This window comes from Charadrius vociferus, unplaced genomic scaffold, assembly GCF_000708025.1.
Source record: "Charadrius vociferus isolate BGI_N301 unplaced genomic scaffold, ASM70802v2 scaffold770, whole genome shotgun sequence".
Classification (NCBI taxonomy): Eukaryota; Metazoa; Chordata; class Aves; order Charadriiformes; family Charadriidae; genus Charadrius; species Charadrius vociferus.
The window spans coordinates 518245-540696 of NW_009646395.1; the positions used below are offsets into that span (position 1 = coordinate 518245).

The 22452-nt window shown below is 38.2% G+C and overlaps 1 protein-coding gene across 1 annotated transcript in view; it reads left to right on the forward strand.

Annotated features, from left to right (window-relative positions):
• MAP7D2 (MAP7 domain containing 2) overlaps nt 1-21924 on the forward strand; it is a 107167-nt gene extending 85243 nt beyond the window's left edge. Inside the window, exons 7-17 of the mRNA XM_009894500.1 lie at nt 3822-3946; nt 5020-5147; nt 13511-13743; nt 14113-14239; nt 15494-15698; nt 15846-15950; nt 17164-17217; nt 17872-17950; nt 18649-18835; nt 20497-20776; nt 21392-21924. Of these exons, the coding sequence (XP_009892802.1) occupies nt 3822-3946; nt 5020-5147; nt 13511-13743; nt 14113-14239; nt 15494-15698; nt 15846-15950; nt 17164-17217; nt 17872-17950; nt 18649-18835; nt 20497-20746 (1493 nt within the window). The 3' untranslated portion in view covers nt 20747-20776; nt 21392-21924. The remainder of the gene's footprint in view (nt 1-3821; nt 3947-5019; nt 5148-13510; nt 13744-14112; nt 14240-15493; nt 15699-15845; nt 15951-17163; nt 17218-17871; nt 17951-18648; nt 18836-20496; nt 20777-21391) is intronic.
• Nucleotides 21925-22452: the final 528 nt, after the last annotated feature.

A 22452-nucleotide genomic window follows, 5' to 3' on the forward strand; every position in this document is an offset into this window, starting at 1 on the left:
CCCCCCCTTTTTTTTTTAAACTCTAATTAGAAAAAAATTACTTGAAATAAGTCACAATGAAGGCTTATTTATGGAATGAAAAGAGAAGGTAAATTTACTTTAATTTCTGAATTGCTTAATGAAAACTCTTCAATAGCCTTGAGATTATTATGATAGATGGCTACGTATCTATGCATGTAATAAGAACATCTATAAATATCTTTCTTACATAGTTCACGCTTGTATTTATGGAGTAGGAAGGAATGCAGGCATATTGTATAAATAAGGCTTATATAATGCAGTGAGACTGCAAATTTTAAATGCAGTCCCAGTATGGTTGGCACACTAGTGAGTAGCTGTGCTGTTATACCAAATATTTCACCTTTTCTACTGGGGAAAAAGGCAAACCTTCTTCATGCTGAGTCATGAAAGCAGTCATTTTGCAGAATGGAACATGCCTCTGTGTAAGAACAAAATGCAACACGGTCTTAACCTTACTATATTTATTGTACAGGTGGGAAGATAATTTAAAATGATGGAGAAACTAGAAACCTTCTTTTCAGAGGGAATGAAAATTATCTTTAAATATTTTAAATCTCGAACACTTCAAGATTTTTCTCATTTCATTTAATCATTTCATCATTCTGTTTCAGTTGTTTTAATGTAACATTATTTTATTTCTTTGCATTTTAAATTTTATTTTATTTGCTCCCATCCTTCAGCTCACCGCATGCATCTTAGTCCAATGGAAAACTTTATTGTTTCTCGACTGCTGACTCCCACACAGTCATCTTTAGCCAGAAGCAGAAGTACATTAATGCTTTCTGAGCAGTACAATAATCCAGGTAAAAATGTGAATTACTCACTCTGAAACTGTTAAGGTATGTTTTTGGTCGCATTTGAGTAGTTGAAAGAACCGCAGTACTATGAACCAAATGACAATTTACATGATAGTACAAAATCAACGATTAACTAAGTTGTTCATGATAGCGGTATTTAAAAGCACGGAAAAACACATACTCTTGTCTGTCTTGTTCTAAATGTCTTTTTAAAAAGAACATAGTTTAAAACAAACAAACAAAAAAAACCCCACACAAACAAAAAAATGAATTAACAAAATCGCTAAAACCTAAGCCAGTGGAAAACTGAATATATTCATTTAAGAAATAGTTTTTATAGACTAGTGTGTGACACCTCGCAGAGGCTTTATTTGATATATATCAATGTCATCCCCTTTCATACCCAAATAGTACATAGAACAAAAATCCCAGTGCACCATTTGAGCCTTAATTATTTTTACTATGGTTCCACTTCTTTGCTGTTAAATTACTTTCTGCCTTTAACTGTGTTACTGTATGTGTATTCATATATGTATGTGTGTGTGTATATACAAATATAAAATGATACTTAGAGGAAAAAACAGAGATACTGATAGGAAGGTGTCAGTTCCAGAAATTATTGATCTTTAAGAAACTAAAAATTAGAGATGATAGTTACTATTCCTATCTGTAAATGGCAGTCTAATAAAACTCTTATTTTGCAAACATCTACAAAACTGATGTTTCCAGTCCTGCTAATACTTAGGCAAGTGCCTGACTTCCAGAGTAGTTCCTGCTTATAAAGCTATACCTAGTCATAGTGTTTGCTGAAACAAGGACAAAAGTTTAACAAGTTTTTTTTTTTACTTTTATTAAGAACAAACCCCACACCCAAATGCCTGGCTGCAAAAGGAAACTTTTTTTCAAGATAAAACTGGTTAGGCAGTATAAGGCTGATCGTTTTTATGATCAATATTTTCATATGGCATGGTTGAAAGAGGCTCAGGTCCTGCATCTGTGTTTTTAATACAAAGCTGTATAAAAATTAAGTAAGCCTACTTTCCTTTGTGCGTTACTTTGTTGCAGTGCATAGGGACATCGGTATTAAATGACTCTGAAATGACTTCCCTAGTTTCTACATTAAAAGCAGCGTCTGTTGGAAGCAGAAATGCTGTCATACAGTACTTGGCCCATGAGCAAATTCCCAGTTTACTTACTGCTCAGGGATCAACTACTGCTAAGACTGAACAAAAGCCAACTTGAAATTAGATCAGTATATTCTGCTTAAAATTTTGAGGCGAATTGCTGGGGCCGCCTACAGATGTTGTTTTCTGTGTTGTATTTGATATTGAGGAAATCAATAGGGACTTTCTTTGTCCTTCCACGCTCGTTTTGTTTGTAAACTCCCAACTTCATCTCTCTCTTCATCGCGGGATCTTTAAAGTAGCATGCTGGCAGGTCTGACAAGGGTACAGTTTGGTCTGCAGATTGCTTTTTCCCCTCAGCTGATTCTGGGAACAGCTCTCTGAACCAGCATCCTCTTGTCATTTCCTCGCAAGGCAATCAGGCTGTAGCACTGGTTGCAAACAGCATCAATACTCAGAGTGGCCGTTGACGGATTTGCCAGTAATTGCCAGCAGAAGAGCCGAGGGAGATCTCTTATTTGGGGTGTACTTCCCTCTGTAGAAGTTGTTTCTTGAACAGGGAAGAGGATTCTTCCTTTTCACAAGCTCATACTGTGCCTCACATCATTATGTTTGGGTCAAAATTGCTCTGCTTCTGAGTTTTCTGTAAGCTTAGAAATGAGGAGTTTCAATTTAAGACTCTTTCTCTAGAGCAGTGCATTATTAGTGTCACTCTGAGTCAAGGTATTCAGGCAAACGGTTTTTATTGGACACATTAATTTTTTTCTACAGTTGAAGTAAAAATACTTACCTTAAGCAGCATTTATGTTTCTGACTGTTTTTCTTAATATTCAGTGAACTTTTGCCAACTCGCTGGAAAGTCAGTCAAAGAACACATAGGTCCAGTTAAACTTCAAAGCATACAAAAAGGCTTCCTAAGCAATTTTATAGGACTGCCCCCAATAAAAAAAAAAATAATTGGAAATACGAATTCCTTTACATTTGAGCATAATTACTGCTTCTCCAAAGTCAATATCCTTCTTGATTTCAGTTGAATAAGATAGGAAACACACTGTCACGTGGTTATGATTAGTATCTGTCTTATTAATAAAGCATATACTCTGTTGATTGTTCTGTATGTTTCGTCTTAGAAGGCAATATGAACAAAAAAAGGAGTAAAAGATCCTATTTTTAAAAACTCCTGTTCATATTGCAAATAAAGAAAAAATACCCAGAAAGAGTTGCCCTGTGAGTTGCAATGCATGTGTCTCATTTAAACTGATGTCTACCACAAATAACAATAACTGAAATACCTACAGCAGCATTTAGTGTAGGTTTGGGTTTGTTTTGTTTTTTGTTTTTTTTTTTTTTTTAAATTAAGTATTATTTTGAAAAGCAATTAAGGTATTCAGGAGCCTTTGCCGTGTTTAGGCTTTAAAAAAAAAAATAAAAAAATCCCTACTCTTCTGTCACCTTTCCTGTTTTGCAGTATTTGTTCAAAAGTCACCCAACTAGAATTTTTTGATTACTCTTTTTATCAAATGCAAATGAAGCTGGACTTCTCAGAAAAGAAGAGAATCACAGTCATAGTCAGGTGTTCCAAAAGGTATATAAGTAAGAGAGCAATAATTTAGAGATAATTAAAAAAAAATAATAATTAAAAATTCTATAAAATATTACTTTGAGTCGATACATTTTAGTAAACATGGGACCATGTTGAATGTGTTATATAATGTCATATTTTGAAACACTTTTAAAAAAAACCTTGAAAACTACCTTTGAACATTATAACATAAAAGTATGCTGTTTTCTCCTCTCCTTTACTTCCTCTGTCTGTGCTCCCTTTTGCTCTTGCTATTGTACTATAACTCTTTAGTATTCCATATCTGTCCTCGTGTAGCACCAGCTAGTCCTCTTAAATCTCCCTACAAGCCTTCCCCCACCCGAAGCACCGACAGAAAGAAGGCAACTTCACCCTCCACTTCCGATGCCATGAAAGGGGCGGCCGCAGCTGAAGTTACTCAGGTGGGTTTGCAATGGTTTTGATTTCACTTCTGGGTAAACTGATATGGCTTCTGGTTGTTGTCTTTCCCTTTACATTCATAAAAATAAAGTACTACCCCTGTTGTAAGGAACAGCAGTAAGAAAGTAAGCCTTGCCTGCCTCTTTTGCTTTCCTGCTCCTGGTTTAGCAGCATTTTAATATCTTCTTTGTCCTGGGAATCAATGTTGAGCACTGGTATTTGGAACAGCAACACCTTCGTTTTCAGGGAACTGAGATTTCTGGCACTGGTGTGTGTTTCATGGACTTGCCTGTAACTTCTGGGAACAGGGATGACGAATACGCTCTCTACTGAGTATGACTATCCAGTCTTGCTGGTTAATTAGCAAGTTTCGCATATTTCGGAAACTTGCCAAGTGTATTGACAATGCCTCTGTTTTATACCAATTGCTTAACTCTCCCTCTGGACATTTTTAATGCTGTTTGCTTAAAAGATGCATTATTGATCCACTGTAGTTTCCAGAAAAGCAAAGGCAAGTCATTCACCTTCACTGAGTCTACACAATGTAAGGCGTGTTTTAAAAAATTTATGCTAGGGCTGTAAAATTCGTGTAAGGTCCTGTGTCTTGTAGTAGTTACTAGTAGGGGGATTTATGCCATCTAAATTAGATGCAAGCGAGAGGACTAAAGCTGGCAGCTAAAGATTTGTGTAGTGTCTTTCTTAGGTGTGATTTGCGGTGTTACATCCAGCAGCATTGCTGTGAGATGCCCGAGTGCACTACTGACCATGTCTTAAGAGGCATTTCGGGAGCATATAGATGATTTTGAAAACTTCACCCAGTGCCACCACCCCTCCCAAGAACTCTTGGAGAGGCTCTGATGTGGTGTTACATATCTGCAACCTGTATGCTACGTCCGTACAAGACATGGTTGTTTTCATGTCTATGTAAAATAAAAAACTCACTTCAGTTGTGAGCTGGTGTTTAAAAGTTTTTTATCTTAAATGTGTGTTACCCAACTCTGTTTATATGCAGTCTTGTTAATAAAACTATTTTGTTGGTCCTAATTATGGAAACTAAAATGAACTGTATTTCTAGACTGAGAAAATAAAGAAAGAGAAGCGATCCACAACACCTGGTTCATCATCTGGTGTGGGATCTCCTCTAAGAAGGTCTGATTCTCCTGCTGCCATGTCCAGAAGATCTGCATCACCTGCGACGCCTAAGTATGCCTTTCTTATTAGTGGTCTAATATGCTGTGAGCTGCTTGTTGCCTATAAAGGAGACTCTTGAGGAACTTCCTTTGAAGTGTTGTGTAAAATCTAGTTAATTTTAGTTATACATACACAGATATACAGATGGGGGAGAGAGAGAGATGTCGATAAACAGATACATGTAAAGTTGTGTTAGTGGTCGCTAGAGACACTTCTCTGCCTTTTCTCAGTCTTGTCAAATTATCACAGTGCATTTCATAACTCGTGAAATATTACTTAAAATTTATTTTTAAACATGCTTTTGTTTTATTTGTTTTTGAAGAAACTTTGCATAAGGTGAAGAAATGCACAGAACCTGAGTACTAACTAGAAATTCTGGCATTTAAAATATGTATTTGTTATTGCTGGTATGACCCTATTGCTGGCATGACCATCTGGTTCCATAAATGTACTTAACTATGCGTCATCTAAACCATCGGTTTTAATCTTTGTTTATTTGGAGACCTCTTTGGGTTTGTTGCCTTTAGTTGTTGGGGTGTTTTTCATGCAGAGTTGTGGACCTATAGCATATCTGGTCTTACTAGCAATTGAGTTGCTTTTCTTAGTTGTCTTTTGCAGAAACTCAAAACTGTAGTCTGTGTACCACAGCTTGCAACTCACAAGTCTAAGCAAATGTGTCTTCAGCTCTCTTAGAATGGGTTATTAAGTCTGGCTGAAATGCAGAAGTAGGCTAAAGTAGTCATGGTCTACAGCAGTTTCCGTGTTTTGTTTTGTGTTTTTCTTTTCTTCTAGACCCTGTTCATGGGTCCCGCTTCTGTCTTGAAAATTATCTCCTTTTGTGTGATTTTATTTGTTTTTAATCTGAACCTGGTAGCACAAGTGAGAATGCCTCCGCTGATACTCGAAGCTGGACTGGCTCTGTTACCTCTCCTGTCCTAAAAACCTCCTTGCCCTGGAGGAACAAGATGCCAAAGGAGGGGAGATTATCACAGACCCATTTCTCAATATGCTCTTTATCACCCAAAATGTGTAGTTTCCATTCTTATTAAAAACGACACACTGCTCTATGTCCTAGGATCCATTTAGCGTACCTTATGCTATTGGTTAAATGTCAATTCATTTACAATCTTACTTTCTACATTCCTAACGTAAGGGTCACAGTGCCCCTACAAACACCCTCATCAGACCCTTGCCAAAATGGCTGAAGCTCTCACTTGTTGCATGAAAGCAACCTCACCATCCTAAATCAACATATCCTTACCTCCCCATTTAAACACACAGCAGTCCAACAGACCAGCAGATCACAAAAGCTGTTTGGCCTTCTGGCCCGAATAACAAAACTTAGATGCGTTTCCCCACGTCAAAGGCAAACCATGGGAGTCCCATTTGTGTTGCACCACTTGTCGCGGTTTCCAGGCAGATGGGGCCGAACTCCATCCCACTTACATCACTCCAGCTAACCTGGCCACAGACTGAATCGGTTTTGATGATCCCCTTTCTGACAAATTTCTTCTGCAGCAAAAACTAGCTGGTATTCCTTTTCTGTTTCAGCTCTGAGCGCATAGCTCTTTAACGGAGGATGACTTTGTGTGTGAGTCTGGTGTTAGACAAAATACAGGAAACCATCCAACTCTGGGCATTCTTTCTGTTATGGTCATCCCTTTGCACGGAACTGGGAAATTTTAATTCTTTCTTTATATTGTAGGGCTACAAATTTGCAAACTTTCAATATTCGATATGTATTGTTGTCAGGTACTGAACTACGTAAATTTTGCAAAGAATGGAATGATATGAAATGTTAATGACAATCAGCTTTTTTTCATTACACTTTTGAGCAGATCATTGTCTAGTGGCAGCCCAAAAAGTACAGAGAAAAGTTTGAGCTATAAAAATATGTATTATTCTGTAAGTACCGATATTCCCTGTTCAGAATGCATCTTTTCAGTTCACTAGGCCAGTCTTTTATAGACATACCGAGGGGCATATTTAGTTAAGCAAAATGATTGGTGGGAACTGGATTGCTGAGAGTGAAGCATTTCTTGATGGACAGACATTGAAAAGGTTGGTATAGCTCATCATAGAGACATCTCGGGGAAAAAGAAAAATATTTTGTGAAACAGATGTTCAGTGCTCCATGAAAAAAGTATGCTCAGTCTTAATTTGTAGTACTGATTTGCATAAAAGGTTAGGCAAAGATTGAGACTTTTCCCAGAGGTGCAAATTATGAGAACCTTTTTCTAGTAGAATGTTTTCATGCCTACAAGGAATATAAACTACTGTTTTTAGAGGAAGAAGCAGATGCTGCATGGAGGAATTAAGAAGCGTACTGGTGGGCTTCTCTCTGATTGTGAGTCACAGTAGTTATCCTGTTTTTCTTTTTCCTCCCTCTCTTCCTCAAGAAAATCTGATTCTGAGCACTGCTAGAAATGTATTACTGAGCATTTAATCTTAACATGGCCCAATTAGAACACCCTCCTTGACCTTATGAGAGATACAGTAAATAGAGTTTAAATCCACGTTTATTACTGATTGCAGAAAGACAGTTCTGCTTCAGCACTCTCAAAACTTCCCCTCAGAAATATAAATAAAATTTTAAAAAGGCATCCTGATCACCGTATTATATTATAATATAAAAATATGGATTTCTTCATACAAATCAAATGCTAGGTAATGATCTGGCTGGTCAGCGGATTTAAATATAGGCAGTCGGGCTTTTGGAACTCTCCTTTAGATTGTATAATCTTACCTTTTCATTTAAAATTATCTGTGGAACTTAATTTTAATGTGACTAAATATGTAGACAAATACTGATTCTCCTTGCAAACCTGACAATCTTTTATGAGTTTACCGTTTCTCCTTTCAGCACACCATATGGCCAAAAAATACCCTGGAAGAAATAAGAATACGTATTGTACAGCTTTAGTAGTTAGTGATCCTGCACAGCACCTTAACTTAGAAAGCTATTGAGGAAAGGATCAAGTACGGCCAGTAATTTAGATAATAATTACCTGTATGCATTTTTCTTCTTAAAAGTATGTAACTTGACATTCAAGTTTTCTTGGCATTGTTCTAGTTACTAGTTCTTCAGAGTTGTCATCTTGGTTTGTGATGGTAGTTGCTTGTCTTCTTTATATGTTTTCATTATTTATTAATTAAAAAGCTCTTTTTATCATGGTAAAGTAACTGAAACAGGCTCAAACAAGACAATAAAACTTCGACCTAAAGAGAGACAGTGATTGATGGCGAAGTAGATTTGCAGTAATTACATAAATAAAATACAAATGTTTGAAGGTGCAAATTTTGCTGAGAAAGGAAGAAAGATCAGCCCAAAGACATAGCGTCCAAGACAAAATGAGTGAACAAATACGGACCTGAAAAAGGAGAAAAGGGGGAAAAATAAACATCTGTTGAGCAATAATTAATACCAAGGAAAGGATTCAAAGCCTGAAGATATTTGAAAAAGGAAATATATCAAGAAATGCCACGCAAGAAAGAAACCCAAAACTATTGCTTTGAATCCAGCGTGGATCAGTTGACAGAGGTGAAAGTTTAATGGATTAGAGAGATGGGTAACTGAGAAATCATCTTTTATTTTTACAATTGCTACTGGATACTGATTGTGTAAAGTGCTCTTGTTCTTCAGATCTTTCACAAAATCAATAATACCGGCTTTTTTGGTAATTTTTTTTTTATGCTTTGTCTTCAAAGATCTATACATTAATCCGTTTATTCTTGCAGTATCCCTCAGAGAATAGGTAAGTGTTCTGTCTTATAGATCAGCAAAACAATAAAGCCTGTGTCCTTCACATGTCTTTGGGTAAATAGTCCCTTGGAAATCAATGGGACCTGACTGAATCAAGGAAGTGGGATTTAGTTTTAAGTGTCTTCAGATAAGCTGTACTATAAGCCAGTGAATGAAAACGGAAAGCTGTGATTAAGCCTCTATGTTACATTATTTTGCTAAAGCATTACTCCATATGAGAAAGTGAAAGGGGCGGGGGGGAAGGGAAAAGGGACTGCAGCGCTGCTGGTGGGTGATTATTGGTCCATTTCCAGTTCCCAGTCTGTGTCGTTGTCCTTCGCTCACAGTTTCACTAACTGAACCCGTAACTCGGTTCTTTTTGGTGACATCCCACTGCAGTTGTTGGGATGCACTTTGACGTCAGAAATGCACGTGCTCAATCAAATTACAGAATTCTGAGGAAATATGAACCTAGAGTAGTACAAAAAAGCCCAAAGTTTTAAAAGTTTTAAAAATGACCTATTAGAAAGGTGTCTGCATGCAGTGAATTCCTCGCAGAAGTAGCTTCTATGTCCTGCAGTGACCTAGTTTTAGATTTTATTTGGTATGTGCTACATTTACTACTCTTGATCTTTGGTTTGCCTTGGAAAGATAAAAACAGTGGGTGGAATGTTGGATCAAGACTATTTTAAGGGTTTTTTTCAGCAGCTAGCTATAGAATGGGCCAGTTCAAGATTTTGAAAACATCTGTAATAGTGCAGCTATCAAAATAACTATTCTATGGACCTGTGCTGAGTTTGTGCTAATATGTAAAAGAGAAATGAATCTATCTCTGGCTAGAAAAGATCAAAACTAAAAGTGAAAAAAAAACCTGCTTTTGAGAAAATATTACAGATAGCAGAGCAAAAATATCAGAATCCAGGAATAGCTTATGACCAGAGCAACCTCAGAAAACAGGCTTGAGAACATGCAAGTCCTGTGTGGTTTCAGCAGAGCTTTTGTTGAATTAATAGGGAGATAGGGGAAAAAAATAATGCAGCTCTGGCGTTGCTACAGATTTCTGATTTAAAGTCAGCCTTGTGAACTGCTGTAACCGATGATGTATCGTGTACCTGGGTTTTCAAGAAAGCACACTATTCTCTCCCTTACTGTTTATGGACAAAATTGGATGTGACCTCTGACTCATGTGCTACATGTACTTTATTTTCTATACTTAGCAAAAGTATGCTCAGAACCCCTCTTGTGCTCTTCCTGAGACATTCTTCTGCAGCATGGGCTGTCCCTGCTACTCCTCTTTTAATTGTATAAAAGCCATTGTAATTTAAGGACCAGTGGATCCTCAGACCTGATAGAGGTTCTTACAGTGCATGTAGGGGTCACGATGAAAATGGCTTCTTACAAGTTGCTGCCCCCATGTCAACACAGGGCAGTTAGGTGAGAAAACTAAGACCTCCTGGAGGGAGGAAGATGCTTTCTGTACTTCTGTGTTCCCCTGTAAAATCTAGTGACTGAGGTGAGCCAGCTTTGACACAGCTTACATGCTACCACTTCTTGCATTTTGGGGAGCTGTCATCTTAAATCTCTGATCCTCATCAGGCACATTTCTGTGTTCCCACGTTCTTACATCCCTTTCCTTTTCTCCCAAAGCAAAAATAAAATGTTTTTTAAACCTGAACAGACCACTACGCAAGCATTTATACATTTTTCCCTTAATAATCCAATTTTTCTGTCTTCATGGTCAAGTTTGGCCATTTCCAGTAAAAAGTAGCATCATTTAAATACTATTAGAAGGAGTGGATTTTTTCCAGTAACAATTCTGCCTGTGTCTAGGAATGTTAAAGACACTAAGTTGACAATATGTTTTAAATACAAGGAGGAAAACAGTGATCATTTAAAACTTTCTACTGGCATCCAATAAATGATTTAAAATTTCTGAAGAAATATTCTTGTTCCTGAGGGGCTTTCTCAGCTTTTCACTGCTTGCACTACACTCTCATCCTAGCAGTATTCAGTCTTTTATATGCTTCTCCCTTTTAGTTGCTTTAAAAGAACCAAAGCCATACCTGTTTCTTGTTCTTCTGGCCAGAGAGCTTTAAGAAAAAATTTCCGTAGGTCTAAAAGTTCAAAGATGCATTACTTAAATAATAGGATTCAACACATGTTTCTAGTCCAACAGGTAAGTTGTGCAGCCAGCCTGCTCTGATTCCTACGCAGTGCCAGCATAGCTCTCATGACTAGACTCCTTCCTACCAACCTCTTTAATTTGATTGTCACGTCTTTATTAGAGAACAATTACTTCTGTGCTAATACTGAAAATGACTCAGCCTTAGTTATGTGGCTGTTTTGCTGCTCCTGTCACAACAAGTTAAATAAAAAGCATTGCAAGGAATGTGTGGTAAAGTCGGAAGTGTAAACCAAAGACAGCAGGAAGGGACTATGCTTTGAAGAAGTGTCTGATTAGCAAGAAGCATCCTCTGCGCTGCAGAGATGCAGAAGAAAGGTTGTTTGCTTTTTATTACGCATTATATTTTTATGAAATGCAGTTGGAAATGACTGTAATGGTGAGGCACATACGTAGGTGGGACCTTGAAATTTCTGCCTTTGTCTTTAGGAGGGCCCGAGAGTTCATTTATATCATAAAGAGAAAACCAAAGATAATGCTAAAACCAGATATGGTCAACACCAGCCAATCTCGTTGGCTTCTCCCATTGCTGTTTTTTACGAGACCTGGAAGCAGACTTGCCTGTCCACATCTTCCAAAGCCTGTTTCTGTCAGGGAGCAGCAGGAGCAGGCTGCCCTGCAAGGTAGGGTGAGCTGGGAGCTGTGGGTGGCAGCAGGGGAGATAAGGACAGGGACCTCCCCCACAGGACCCCATCTCACAGTAGACAGTAGTAGTGACCAGGGCAGGTCTGGTGATGGTGACCAGGGTCAGCCAAGAGTTTAGTGTTAGCTAGCAAAGGCCTCAATGAGGCAGGTCCAAGGACAAACCAAGACATCAGGTTAGGACTGGCAGGTCAGGCGTACCTACAGCTTAGCTTAGGCAAGGACCAAGGGCGAGGACTTGAGCTGACAAGGAACTCCTGGGCCTGCAGGCAGAGGGTACCTGAGCTGAACTTCAAATTTGGTTGGGTGCTACTGTTCCACCAGCCCAAGGGCTTTTGGAGTCTGTGATGGCTCTTCAGTGGGAGTGAGAAAGTACGGGTGGTGCAATACTCTGCAGTCTTTTCCTCCCCACAAACTGGGCAGCTCTGAATGAGCTCCCTCTATTCTGGTGTCTCACCCTCTTTCAAAGGCAGCATAATATGGTGGAAAAGAACCCTTTCTTCTCCTGAATTCATGAACTGGGGGGGAGTTGAAAGCTGTTTAATTTTTATTGTCTGCTCTGTAATGCAAATGTTGTTCCGGTTATAATAGTCTCTGGCCACACAATACTATAGTTAGATCTATACAAAACTTGCCACTCCAGTTCATTAATTTTCAGCTCTTGTCCATGTTTTCATGCTTGTGGTCTGCCAGAATGAGTGTTTAGTCCAGAAAACATGTTACAGTATATGAAACTATATTGTATAGATGCAAAAAGTGATAAGGGCTACTACATTTGTATCATAATCGCATATCCATAAGGAATGCTACAACTACATGTGTAATGTTCACTTTAATGTAGGTTTATTTATTCTAATGGGACTCACATAAATCATTATTTTAAGATTGTAATCTCTTTACTTCCATACTACTTAGTCACACAGCCCAGCCTTTCTTAATGTTACAAGTATTTAGTGCTAGTTACTGGTGTTACATAAATAATGAATGGTGTTTGTGTGTAGTTTTATGTTTCCTGGTAATCTATTCTCTTTAATGTGCACCTATTTTCAGTGAATATCAAGTATCTTTACCATTCTGCTTTCCCAGAACTGACATCAAGGTTATCATTTCATCTAAAGTATGCGACAGCCAAATGAGCAGTCGGGAACGTTTCTGCTGTGCATCACCATCACCACAAGTGCAGCTGTGTAAAAGGTTGCAGGGGCTGAGTTTTGAGCCTTGAATCTGTTGTGTTGGTGCTGATTAAAGAACTAACTGAAATAGCGGAGCTGGCCGTAGAATGGTTTGGTCAGTTCTGTCTCTTTTTGTGGTACTCAGCTTTACCTTGGTATATAGGAGTATTTGGTGCTATTTTAGAAAATCAGAGACTGTGTTTGACAAGGCGGTATTGAGGTGAAAGGAGCACTCTGCAACTCATTATAATTTCTGCAGACAGAAAGCAGACATAGATTTACTTTAAATGTTGAGAAAGGACTATTCAATGCAGTCATGTTCACAAAATTGTTATGAAATGGCCATTACTAAAATAGTTGGTTTAGGTATTCCATGATTTCTTATCTCTTGCCTAGAACTCAGACGGTATTATTGGTCCTTTTAAATGAGAATTTTCTGTAATCATTTGTACTTTCATGCCGTTTCCCTGCATTTCAGGTTCTGATTGTTTGCATCCAGGTGGTTTCTATGCAGTGTTGTGCAGAAGAACTGATATTCCTTTGTAGTCAGAGACAAGAAAGAGGAATGATATATATGAAGGAGTTTGATTCCAAATTGTGTAACGTAACTGTTTTAATTTTTATTTTCCTTTATCAGGACAGTTGCAAAGACTTATCCTCAGTCTCCTAAAAACGCCAAACAATATCCAGCTTCTCCTGTGAAGCATCGTGCCACTTCTAATCTCAACCAGGAAACTCCTAAAAAGAAAGCAGACAAGGAGAAAGAAAATGTCAGTCATCAGAAATCCCCAGGAGCACGCACTGATGATGCAGGCCAGGTGGCTTCTGAGAAGCACGTGCCTTCTGCAGGGAAGACAGAAAATAGTGAAGGTGCGTCTTACTGCAAGAATAACTTGCAAGGTATCATGGGTCCGTGAGGCTTTTAAACAGTGATGCGCTGTTCTTTTTGTGAAGCTGCTCAGTCATGGGTTTATGAGAGTGTGTAAAGGTACATACTATAACCAGTCAGCATATAGTTTTCACCAGGGTTGCCCGTGTATGAGGATGTGAAAATGTTGAAATCCAGCGATGCCCTTACCTATCCCGTATTCTGTCTGCTGGAAATGCTGATGTATGGTTTTGCAAAGCAAAGTTGTGATACCAGCGTGAACCAGGACCGTTTTAGTCTCTGTGCAAGTGTTGAAGTTCTGGGCTCTCAGTTCCCTGCCTGACTTTCCGGCCTTGGTTGTCCTCTCCCAGGAAAGATCACGGCAGGAACAACTGATGCAGAAGAAGCCTCAAAAATTCTAGCTGAAAAAAGACGACAGGCCCGCCTGCAAAAAGAACAAGAAGAAAGGGAGAGACAGGAAAGAGAAGAACGGGAGAGGTATCTCTGTTGATTTGTGAAAATTATTACCTAATAATTTAACCTGTATTATTCAAGATGCTTGAAACTGTGGTGGCTTTAGAATCAAGGTGGGAGCTTACGTGTAAGTGTTAATTTCTTTCAGTTTGGACCTGTAATTAATTAGTGTCTTTTGCAGTCTTTATGACTAGTGAAGGTAGAAAATAATAATTTGGCCTCTTTAAGAAGCCTGAAGGAACTATTATTACTCATCCAAATACTTCAGGTATGTCCACACTTCAGTGTGAACATACCTGAAGTATGTTATTTTGTCAAAAAATATTTGAGGTGGTTTTAAATGAGCTAGTTCACGTAGAAGAAACAGTCTTACAGTAGTAGTATATGCCTTAAATGGCAAGGCTTGCGTTGTTCAACAAATTAACCTGAAGCTCATCTCCCTGCCCAATTTGCTGGAGGGAGTTGAGGGCTTTAAAAGTGTGGGCACAATGAAGGTTGCTGTGTCTAAGCGATGAAATTTTGGCTCTGTTCTGGGAGCAAACTTTTAGGTTGATCTCCACATATGATGCAGGTTGCAAGTGTCAACAAATCATGCCCTTCCTTCAAGGTCCTAATAGTAAACTAATCGCTAACTCTGCATGTCTAAATTCAGCTTTGTCTGTTCTTTTTGAAAACATGGGGGAGAGGAGAAACTTGGATATATTTCCAGAATCCCTGGTATGCAAGGATAAGAACGATCAGTTGTCACAGCAGCTCTTGGATGTGGTGACAAAGGAGGATGATGTCCCTAAGTGGGCCAGGGAACAGCACAGGTGGAATGTACACCCACTCTTTCTAGTGTACCACTGTGTTTTGTGGACATTGTTTGCTGCTACTTATCCAATCTGTTTATCTTTGGACAAAAAGAAGGAAAAAAGTACTTGCTTGTTTGTAGATACCAGCATTCTGGGTGTGAAGTACAGAAGAGGGGTGTTTTTATTATTGAAGCTCTAATTGAAATTAGAATGGAAATGTTTTCTTTTCTTTGACACCTTTTTTTCAAGGGAAATTATAATTTCTAGGAAAGATTTGGGGCAGTGAAAATAAGATTGGAATAAAAGTGTGATAGCAACCTGAATTCTGGGCATGCGCTCAACCTCTTTGCTATATCTTTGCGTTTTTCATGAAAATGTGCGCTGATGCGTACATTATCAGTTACTGCTGATTGCGTGCCACATACAATAGGATTCATGCTAAACAAGATGAAACCTTTTAAACAGACTGTTACATTTTTTACAGGCTTGAAAGAGAAGAACAGAAAAGAAAGGCAGAAGAAGAAAGACTTCGTCTAGAGGAAGAGGCTCGCAAGAAGGAGGAGGAAAGAAAACGTGAAGAAGAAGCAGCTAGGAAAAAGGCAGAAGAGGAAGCCAGGCGAAGAACTGAGGAAGAACAAATGCTAAAAGAAAAGCAAGAAAAAGAGCTCCAAGCCAAACTGGAGAAACAGGTACCATCTCAAACACAAATGTGAAACTTTATGTCCATATATATGTATACATATATTTATATATACATATAAATAAATACTTTATAGTATCTGGTAATCTGCCTGAAATAAATAATGGCCCTATCATATTTTACACATTTTGATTAGAGGGAAGAAGCAGAAATCAAAGCCCGTGAGGCAGCTGAACAACTTCGTCTTGAAAGGGAACAAATCATGCAGCAAATTGAGCAAGAAAGACTGGAGCGGAAGAAGGTAGATATTTGCGTCTCGTTTAAGATAATAATTTCATTTCTTGTTTGAATATATAACCCAAGTAGTACCCAATAGTATCTAGAAATAAAAAACTGGAGGGATTACGGACTGATATTTATGCCTAATTTACTGTTTGCTACTTGCATGTCAGGGAAATGTGGACATCAAAATTTGTAACAATAGAATTGCCTAAGGCAAATGACTTTCTACTCGGTACTGAACAAACACAGAATTAGCCTCTACCTACAAAGTTAAATGCCCGAGACAAACAAGGAATGGCATGCCAAGGCAAATGTCGATTGCTGCCCAACCCAGGACATCACAGACTATTGAGGAACATGGGTGACATTGTTTTAAAACTTACTCAACAAAGCTCCATGTCATTAATTGAGAAAGTTAATGTGATTAACAAGCAGGTTTTCACCCACCTGGCTTGTCTCTGGTTGCATCACGTAGAGGCAGCAGGGCTTTCTGTCCACTACTGCAAAAGAAACAGCTGGAGCTGCATAACTTGGCCTTGTGGCAGGAAAGAGAGAACAACTGCAGAGCTGCAGGACCTCTGTCTGGTTATAAAAAGTCATCTTTCCATATACGTTACTCTAATATGTTATTTTTAACTGTTTGCCACTGGGCTGGAGGCATGTTGCAGATTAGAATAGCAAACCAAAGTGTCTTTAAATCTGAAATAGTTTCCTTTCACAGTAGTGCAAATAGACAACATTTGTTGGAAGGGGTTTTTTTAATGAACAAAGAATTAAAAATAAAAGCATTTTAGGGTAATGCCTTACACGTTTCCAGCAAGAATAGATATTTCATTTTACTTTTCCATTCCAAAAAGCCTAACTATTTTTAAAGGAATTATTTGGAAATAGTTGGAAAAGCAACTAGATGAAAATAATAGCTGTTGGTTTCAAATAAACGTCTTGTTCCAGAGCTGAGCACAACTCATAACTGCAAACACCTTTGTCTCCAAATTGCATCTACCGAGAAAGTCACGTTCTGTAAGATCTGATATGTGAAAGCCAGCTCCAAGGTGTTTTCTGTCTTTTGTTTTCTGTATTTTTCTTTCTTATTCCCTTTTTCAAGACAAGCAGAGTTGAGGTCATGACAGTGGAGAAAAGTTTTTCTTTTTGTCTTTTTGTTCTCCTTTATCAGTCTGTTGCGTTAAATATTCTGTCTGCCTTCTCATACACCAATTTATTTTGATTTCTAGAGAATAGACGAAATAATGAAGAGAACAAGGAGGAGTGAAACACCAGAAATAAAGGTATGAAACAGTGTGTAATTGTTTGATAACCCGTATGTGAAAATTAAACTCGAGTATTTCCATGTTAGTAGGTATACTTAGGTACACTACGCCCAAATTTTAGTTGCATTTCAAACTGCAAATGACTGTTACTGTGTCACACTTATTGTTGTGCCATGGCTATAGGGAGACAGGTTTATGCAACTGTTGCAGACTTATCTTCCTCAATATCCAGCAAGGTGGCAAGAGCCCATTCCTGGAGCGGTAATGTTTGCTGCTGTGATGTATCTTCTCCTACTTTGTACCAGCCAGTGAATTAGCTACTGAGCTCTCCATGTTACGCCTGCCTGGAATGTAGGATTGAGAACAAGGCAATTGTGTCCAGCTTGGAAATGACAGAGAGTCGAGTTTTCACCTGTATTTTAAGTTTTCTACTAAGGAAACCATTTCTTCAGTTACTTTCAGAGGATGTTTTTTTGTTGTTTTTTTTTTTTTACTTCAAAAAGAAAATAAATCCTATGCCTAATTAAAAAGAAAAAAAAAAAATTCTCTCCTGCTGTTGATGACCTTTGACCACTTCATGGCCCTGGGCAGTCTCACAAGCTTGAAGTCCAATCAGTTCCATGAAGGTTACAGTCCTTCATCTAATACAGTTGACTCATTACTTGATTACAGAAGGAAGAGCCAAAACTGGAGGTACCATCAACTCTGAATGTGGAAAAGCAACCAAAGACCCTTGTTCTCAACCAGCCAGGTAAAAATTGCCGTATTTTTCTGACCTGTTTTCACAGTTCTTTTCAGAGTTTCATAATGTCAGGCAGAGCACAGTGTATTATCACATTTTCTTCGCTTTCATGTCAAAAAGAACAGCTACATTTGCATCAGCAACACATGTGAGAAACTGGAGACTTAGCTTTGTTTGGCCAAATAAGCAGAAGAAAGTTTCCTCTCCGTTTTAGTACCTGACATAGCATTTCTGTTAATGAGAAGTTCAGTCTGCCGGTAGGTTTAGTTGCTGCAATGTACCTTTGAATTTTGTAGGTAAAAAAATTTTGTATACAGCTAAGCTTGCAAGCTTTTTATAGCATTGCTATAAATCTTACATTTAATTTGACTTGACAAAAAAATACATATTTAAAGAATTATTAAATAAAATATACATATCTGATGTTTTTCTATATTTTGTTTACTTCCCCAGGCTAAGGCTTTTAGCACATGATATAAAACATTCTCTTCTTGTTTCCTCAGATTTAAAAGATGTAGCATAAGGAGCAATTTTAGAGTGGAAAAAGAGGATTGACAGTATAGTATGATGAGTCACAGATGAAACTGAGTCCTACTGCATTGTCAGTCTTCCTTTCTACTCGATCTATAACTTAAAAGCATTTGTGATTTTTTTTAAACTGTTTAAATAAAGAAGCTGCTGTCATAATTTCTAACCTCCTTTTATAGATATCAATGGATTGGCAACCTGCCTGAAAAGTAAAAGCTTAGAAAGTGCTGCCTCTGTACTCCCTTCCCAAGACGTAGTTGCTAATGGACTCAAGTCAGTTGCAGGACTCATTCAGCTGGAAGGCGTTGATGGGAAATCTAACAGCATGGAAGATTCAACAGATGAGGTTCAGTCCATGGATGTGAGGTACAGACCAGATCTGCCAATAGAAATTGTGGAATTCATATTAGACACACACAAAGTTTTCTGGTTTATTTGTGAATACTTTACTGCTTTACTTCTCGCCTACCCCACAATGGGGCAGTCAGGTCTCTACTGTAGTGTACTCCACGCCTGCCAAGATGCAAATTGGTTGTTTCAGACAAGAGTCAACAGAACCTCATCTCACTCTCACATTTTTGGGAGGGGGGGCTCTAAAATCCTTCTACAGTCCTTACTTATGGCTTCCGTACAAGTTTGCCCAAACCTTTCAGATTGTTCTGTGAAAATAGCTACTGTAGATATTGTCAGATGTCACCATTTTTTTTTTATTTATGACAAGACTGCATAGCCAGGATGCATGAACTTTTCTCCCTCCGTACAAACAGAATAAAGAAGATAATTAAGTTAGCATTTTAAGTGCTTAACTGGAACAAATGTATGGAAATCAGTAAACTTTGTATGTATTAAATACTGTTGGATTTTGATGGAAGGACTTGCTGAAAAGAAGGAAGTTGGTAATTCAAGGCTGCTATGAGAAAGCTAGCTCTGAATTTTAAACGTGGAATTTTTATACGATGCTTCCTTAATTGATAAGCCAACTTAGCCTCTCATACTGTTTCAGTATTTCCAGTTAATCTGTGTAAGTACGTAAGAAATGCCCTACTGGGACAGACCAGAAGTCTGTCTAGCCCATTATTTGGTCTTGGAGAGCATCAATAAGAAAAACTAGTTTGGGAGAGCACCTGAGCCTATCACTTTCCACAATCTAAGACCACACAGAAGTGTGACATTAAGGGGTGTTAGAGGGCACACCTTTGCCTTCCCCTTTGAAATACCCACTGATGGACCTGTTGCCCATGAGTTTATCCAACTCCTTTTTCAAGCTGCTGATAATATTTGCATCCGGGACCTCACCTGGCAGCAAGTTCCACAGTACAGTCTCACTAGGTAAATTCCGTTCTTTGATCTGTGTTAAACCCAACCTCTTAGTAGTGTCATTGAGCACCCCCTAGGTTTTGTGTTGCAGGATTTGATGCACAGTAGTTTTGCCCTCAACTTAGCCACCACCCCTTCGTGGGTTTTGAAATCTTTGTGAAAGCCTTCCTCTGCCTTCTCTTCTCCAGACTGAAACACACTGGCCTTACTAGTCTTTGCAAAGCATCAGCTGGTAGCAGCAGTTCTTAAATTAAATTCTAGGATTTTTAATGTCTGAAGTATATCATAAGATCGTAAGAAATAACTTTTGATACAAGTTGTGAAGTGTGAGTGCTTTAGGTAAATGTTTGCAGGGTCAAGACAAGAATTTGAAAGATGCAATAAATGTCTAAGAAAGGGAATGCTGCAGCAACTGAAATAATGAGTTGAAGGTAAACTACCAGAAATGTGTTTTTAGGAGATGAGTGTTCACATCACACAGCTACCACAAATCTTAATCTTTAAGGAATATGGATTAGGTATGACCTTCCATCCTGAACGAGGTAACCACTTTTTGTTTGGATTGGGACATATTCTAGGTAAAGGCTTGCTGCAGCTGGCACTAAGATAAGTAGTAGCTTTTGGACAGTCGAAGGTTAATTTGGTTGTTGCTTAATGAAAAGTTACACACCTCTTACTCTGCATCTTCCTTTCGTTTATCTTTTGTATAGCCCAGTTTCAAAAGAAGAACTTATCTCTATCCCCGAATATTCACCCATGAACGAACTCATGCCCGGTGTTTCTTTGGACCAAAATGGGACAAGTAATGCCAAGGCTCTTGAAGATCTCTTGGATTTCACAGGCCAAGCTACGTACTCCAAGATGTCCAGTGATACCATTAGTCTAGATGACTGTAACAAAAACTTAATTGAGGGGTTTAACAGTCCAGGACAGGAAAATACACTGAATTCTATCTGTTGACAACCTCGCTTTTCAGCAGAACAGTTAAAGGTACGGTATTGTGATAAACATCTTAGATATGATAAATTGCTGTGATTACTTATGAGCTTCCCAGAAAAAGATAGCAGTTGTAAAGAGTATATGTGGAGAGAGGAAGACAGCTGGTCTCCTAGATATTTAAATTTAGCATAATCTTTCATATTTGCAGCTCTTTGTAAATTGGCATCATATGCAAACTGAGCGTATCATAGCAACTGAAAATATCTGGTAAATGTAAATGTTTCCTTTATCCATTCAGAATATAGTGAGACAAGTTGCTGCTTTTGTTCATTAATATAATACCTTTCCTATGAGTCTGTGGAGCCTGTTTGCATGAAGAAAACAGTTAAAAGTGGGGTCAGCCTAGAAAAGGGTAGTTCCTGTTGCTGCTCACTCTCTTCCACTGCTGTAAATACTTGCAGCACAGTGTAGAATCACTTAGGCTGGAAAGCCTGCAAACAACGTGAAAAAAGCATAGTAGGCTTTAGTGACAGCTTCAGAGTACAATGCTACAGTTGATTTTATCTTTTTTTTTTTTTTAAATAGCGTATTCTAAATTACAAAACTGAGGTCGTCTAACTTGCATAACTGACTCGATATTATTCTCTCTCTTTTTTTAATTGACAGTGGTAGCAATTTGTGGAGGATATATATCCCTGTGATGCTACTGGCAGTAAAATATGAGCTTGTCACTTGAAAAAGCTTCTGCAGTCCTCGAACACTGGATTTCAAATAATCAGAGCTGAATATAACTTCGTCTTCCCAGGGAATATGTTGAATAACCATCTGCTTTTGGCAGAAACCAGTGATCTAGAGCCTCGGTGGTTTCAGGGAAGGCTGAGTGTGCATTAGAATTTGAGCTTTAGCTGCTAATAAAGCACTTATTTCTTCTTTTAATTTAAAATTCATCTCAACACTTCACTGTGATTTTTACCTGTGCATTTTATTTTGAAATGGTTCTTCCTTAAGCTTTATCATACATCTGTTTAGACATCTTTTCTTGTAAATAATGATGAGGTTTGCCCACAGTGCATTGAAATGAAATAATATTCTGTACTTTAGTTTTGTGCCTATCTCTTTTTGTCTTTAATAAGGAGTTATTGGCAACTTTTATGCAGGTGTAGAATTCAAAAATATGGCTGAAGAGGCTTGAAAAATATACAGCTGCTGGAATCAAAAGAGCCTTCTTACTGACTGTGGAGCGTGAGATATATCCCGTTATGGTTATGTTGACACTTTTAGTCACTAGTGGCACTTACTGGTTAATATTAATTAGTCTGGGAGCAACTATCAGTTATGTGTTTAAAAACATACTTGTGTAACACCTGTAAACAAAGTAGGCAAAATGCCTCGTATAATCCCTTAATATATATATATAGTATAGCTGTAGTAGATCCAAGTGAGTGGTCAGGGGGGTGAGATAACGTGTTAATCTCTGAAGATGCAGACACTTGATTGATACCAGCTGGCTTTCTGTCACGCGGAGAAGTATTTTGGCTTCCTGTAGGCTCAACAAAACAAGATTTAGTCAGCAGCTAAACAATATGCAAATGTTGCAGCAGAAGTGCAAAGGCTGAAAGACACACGGGGAGCACCGCTAGCCCTCTTAGCGTTCTGTAGGCATCTGTGTGGAAAAATTCACATCAAGATGTATAATGTCTAGACATTATGTGCCATACAGCGTTAAC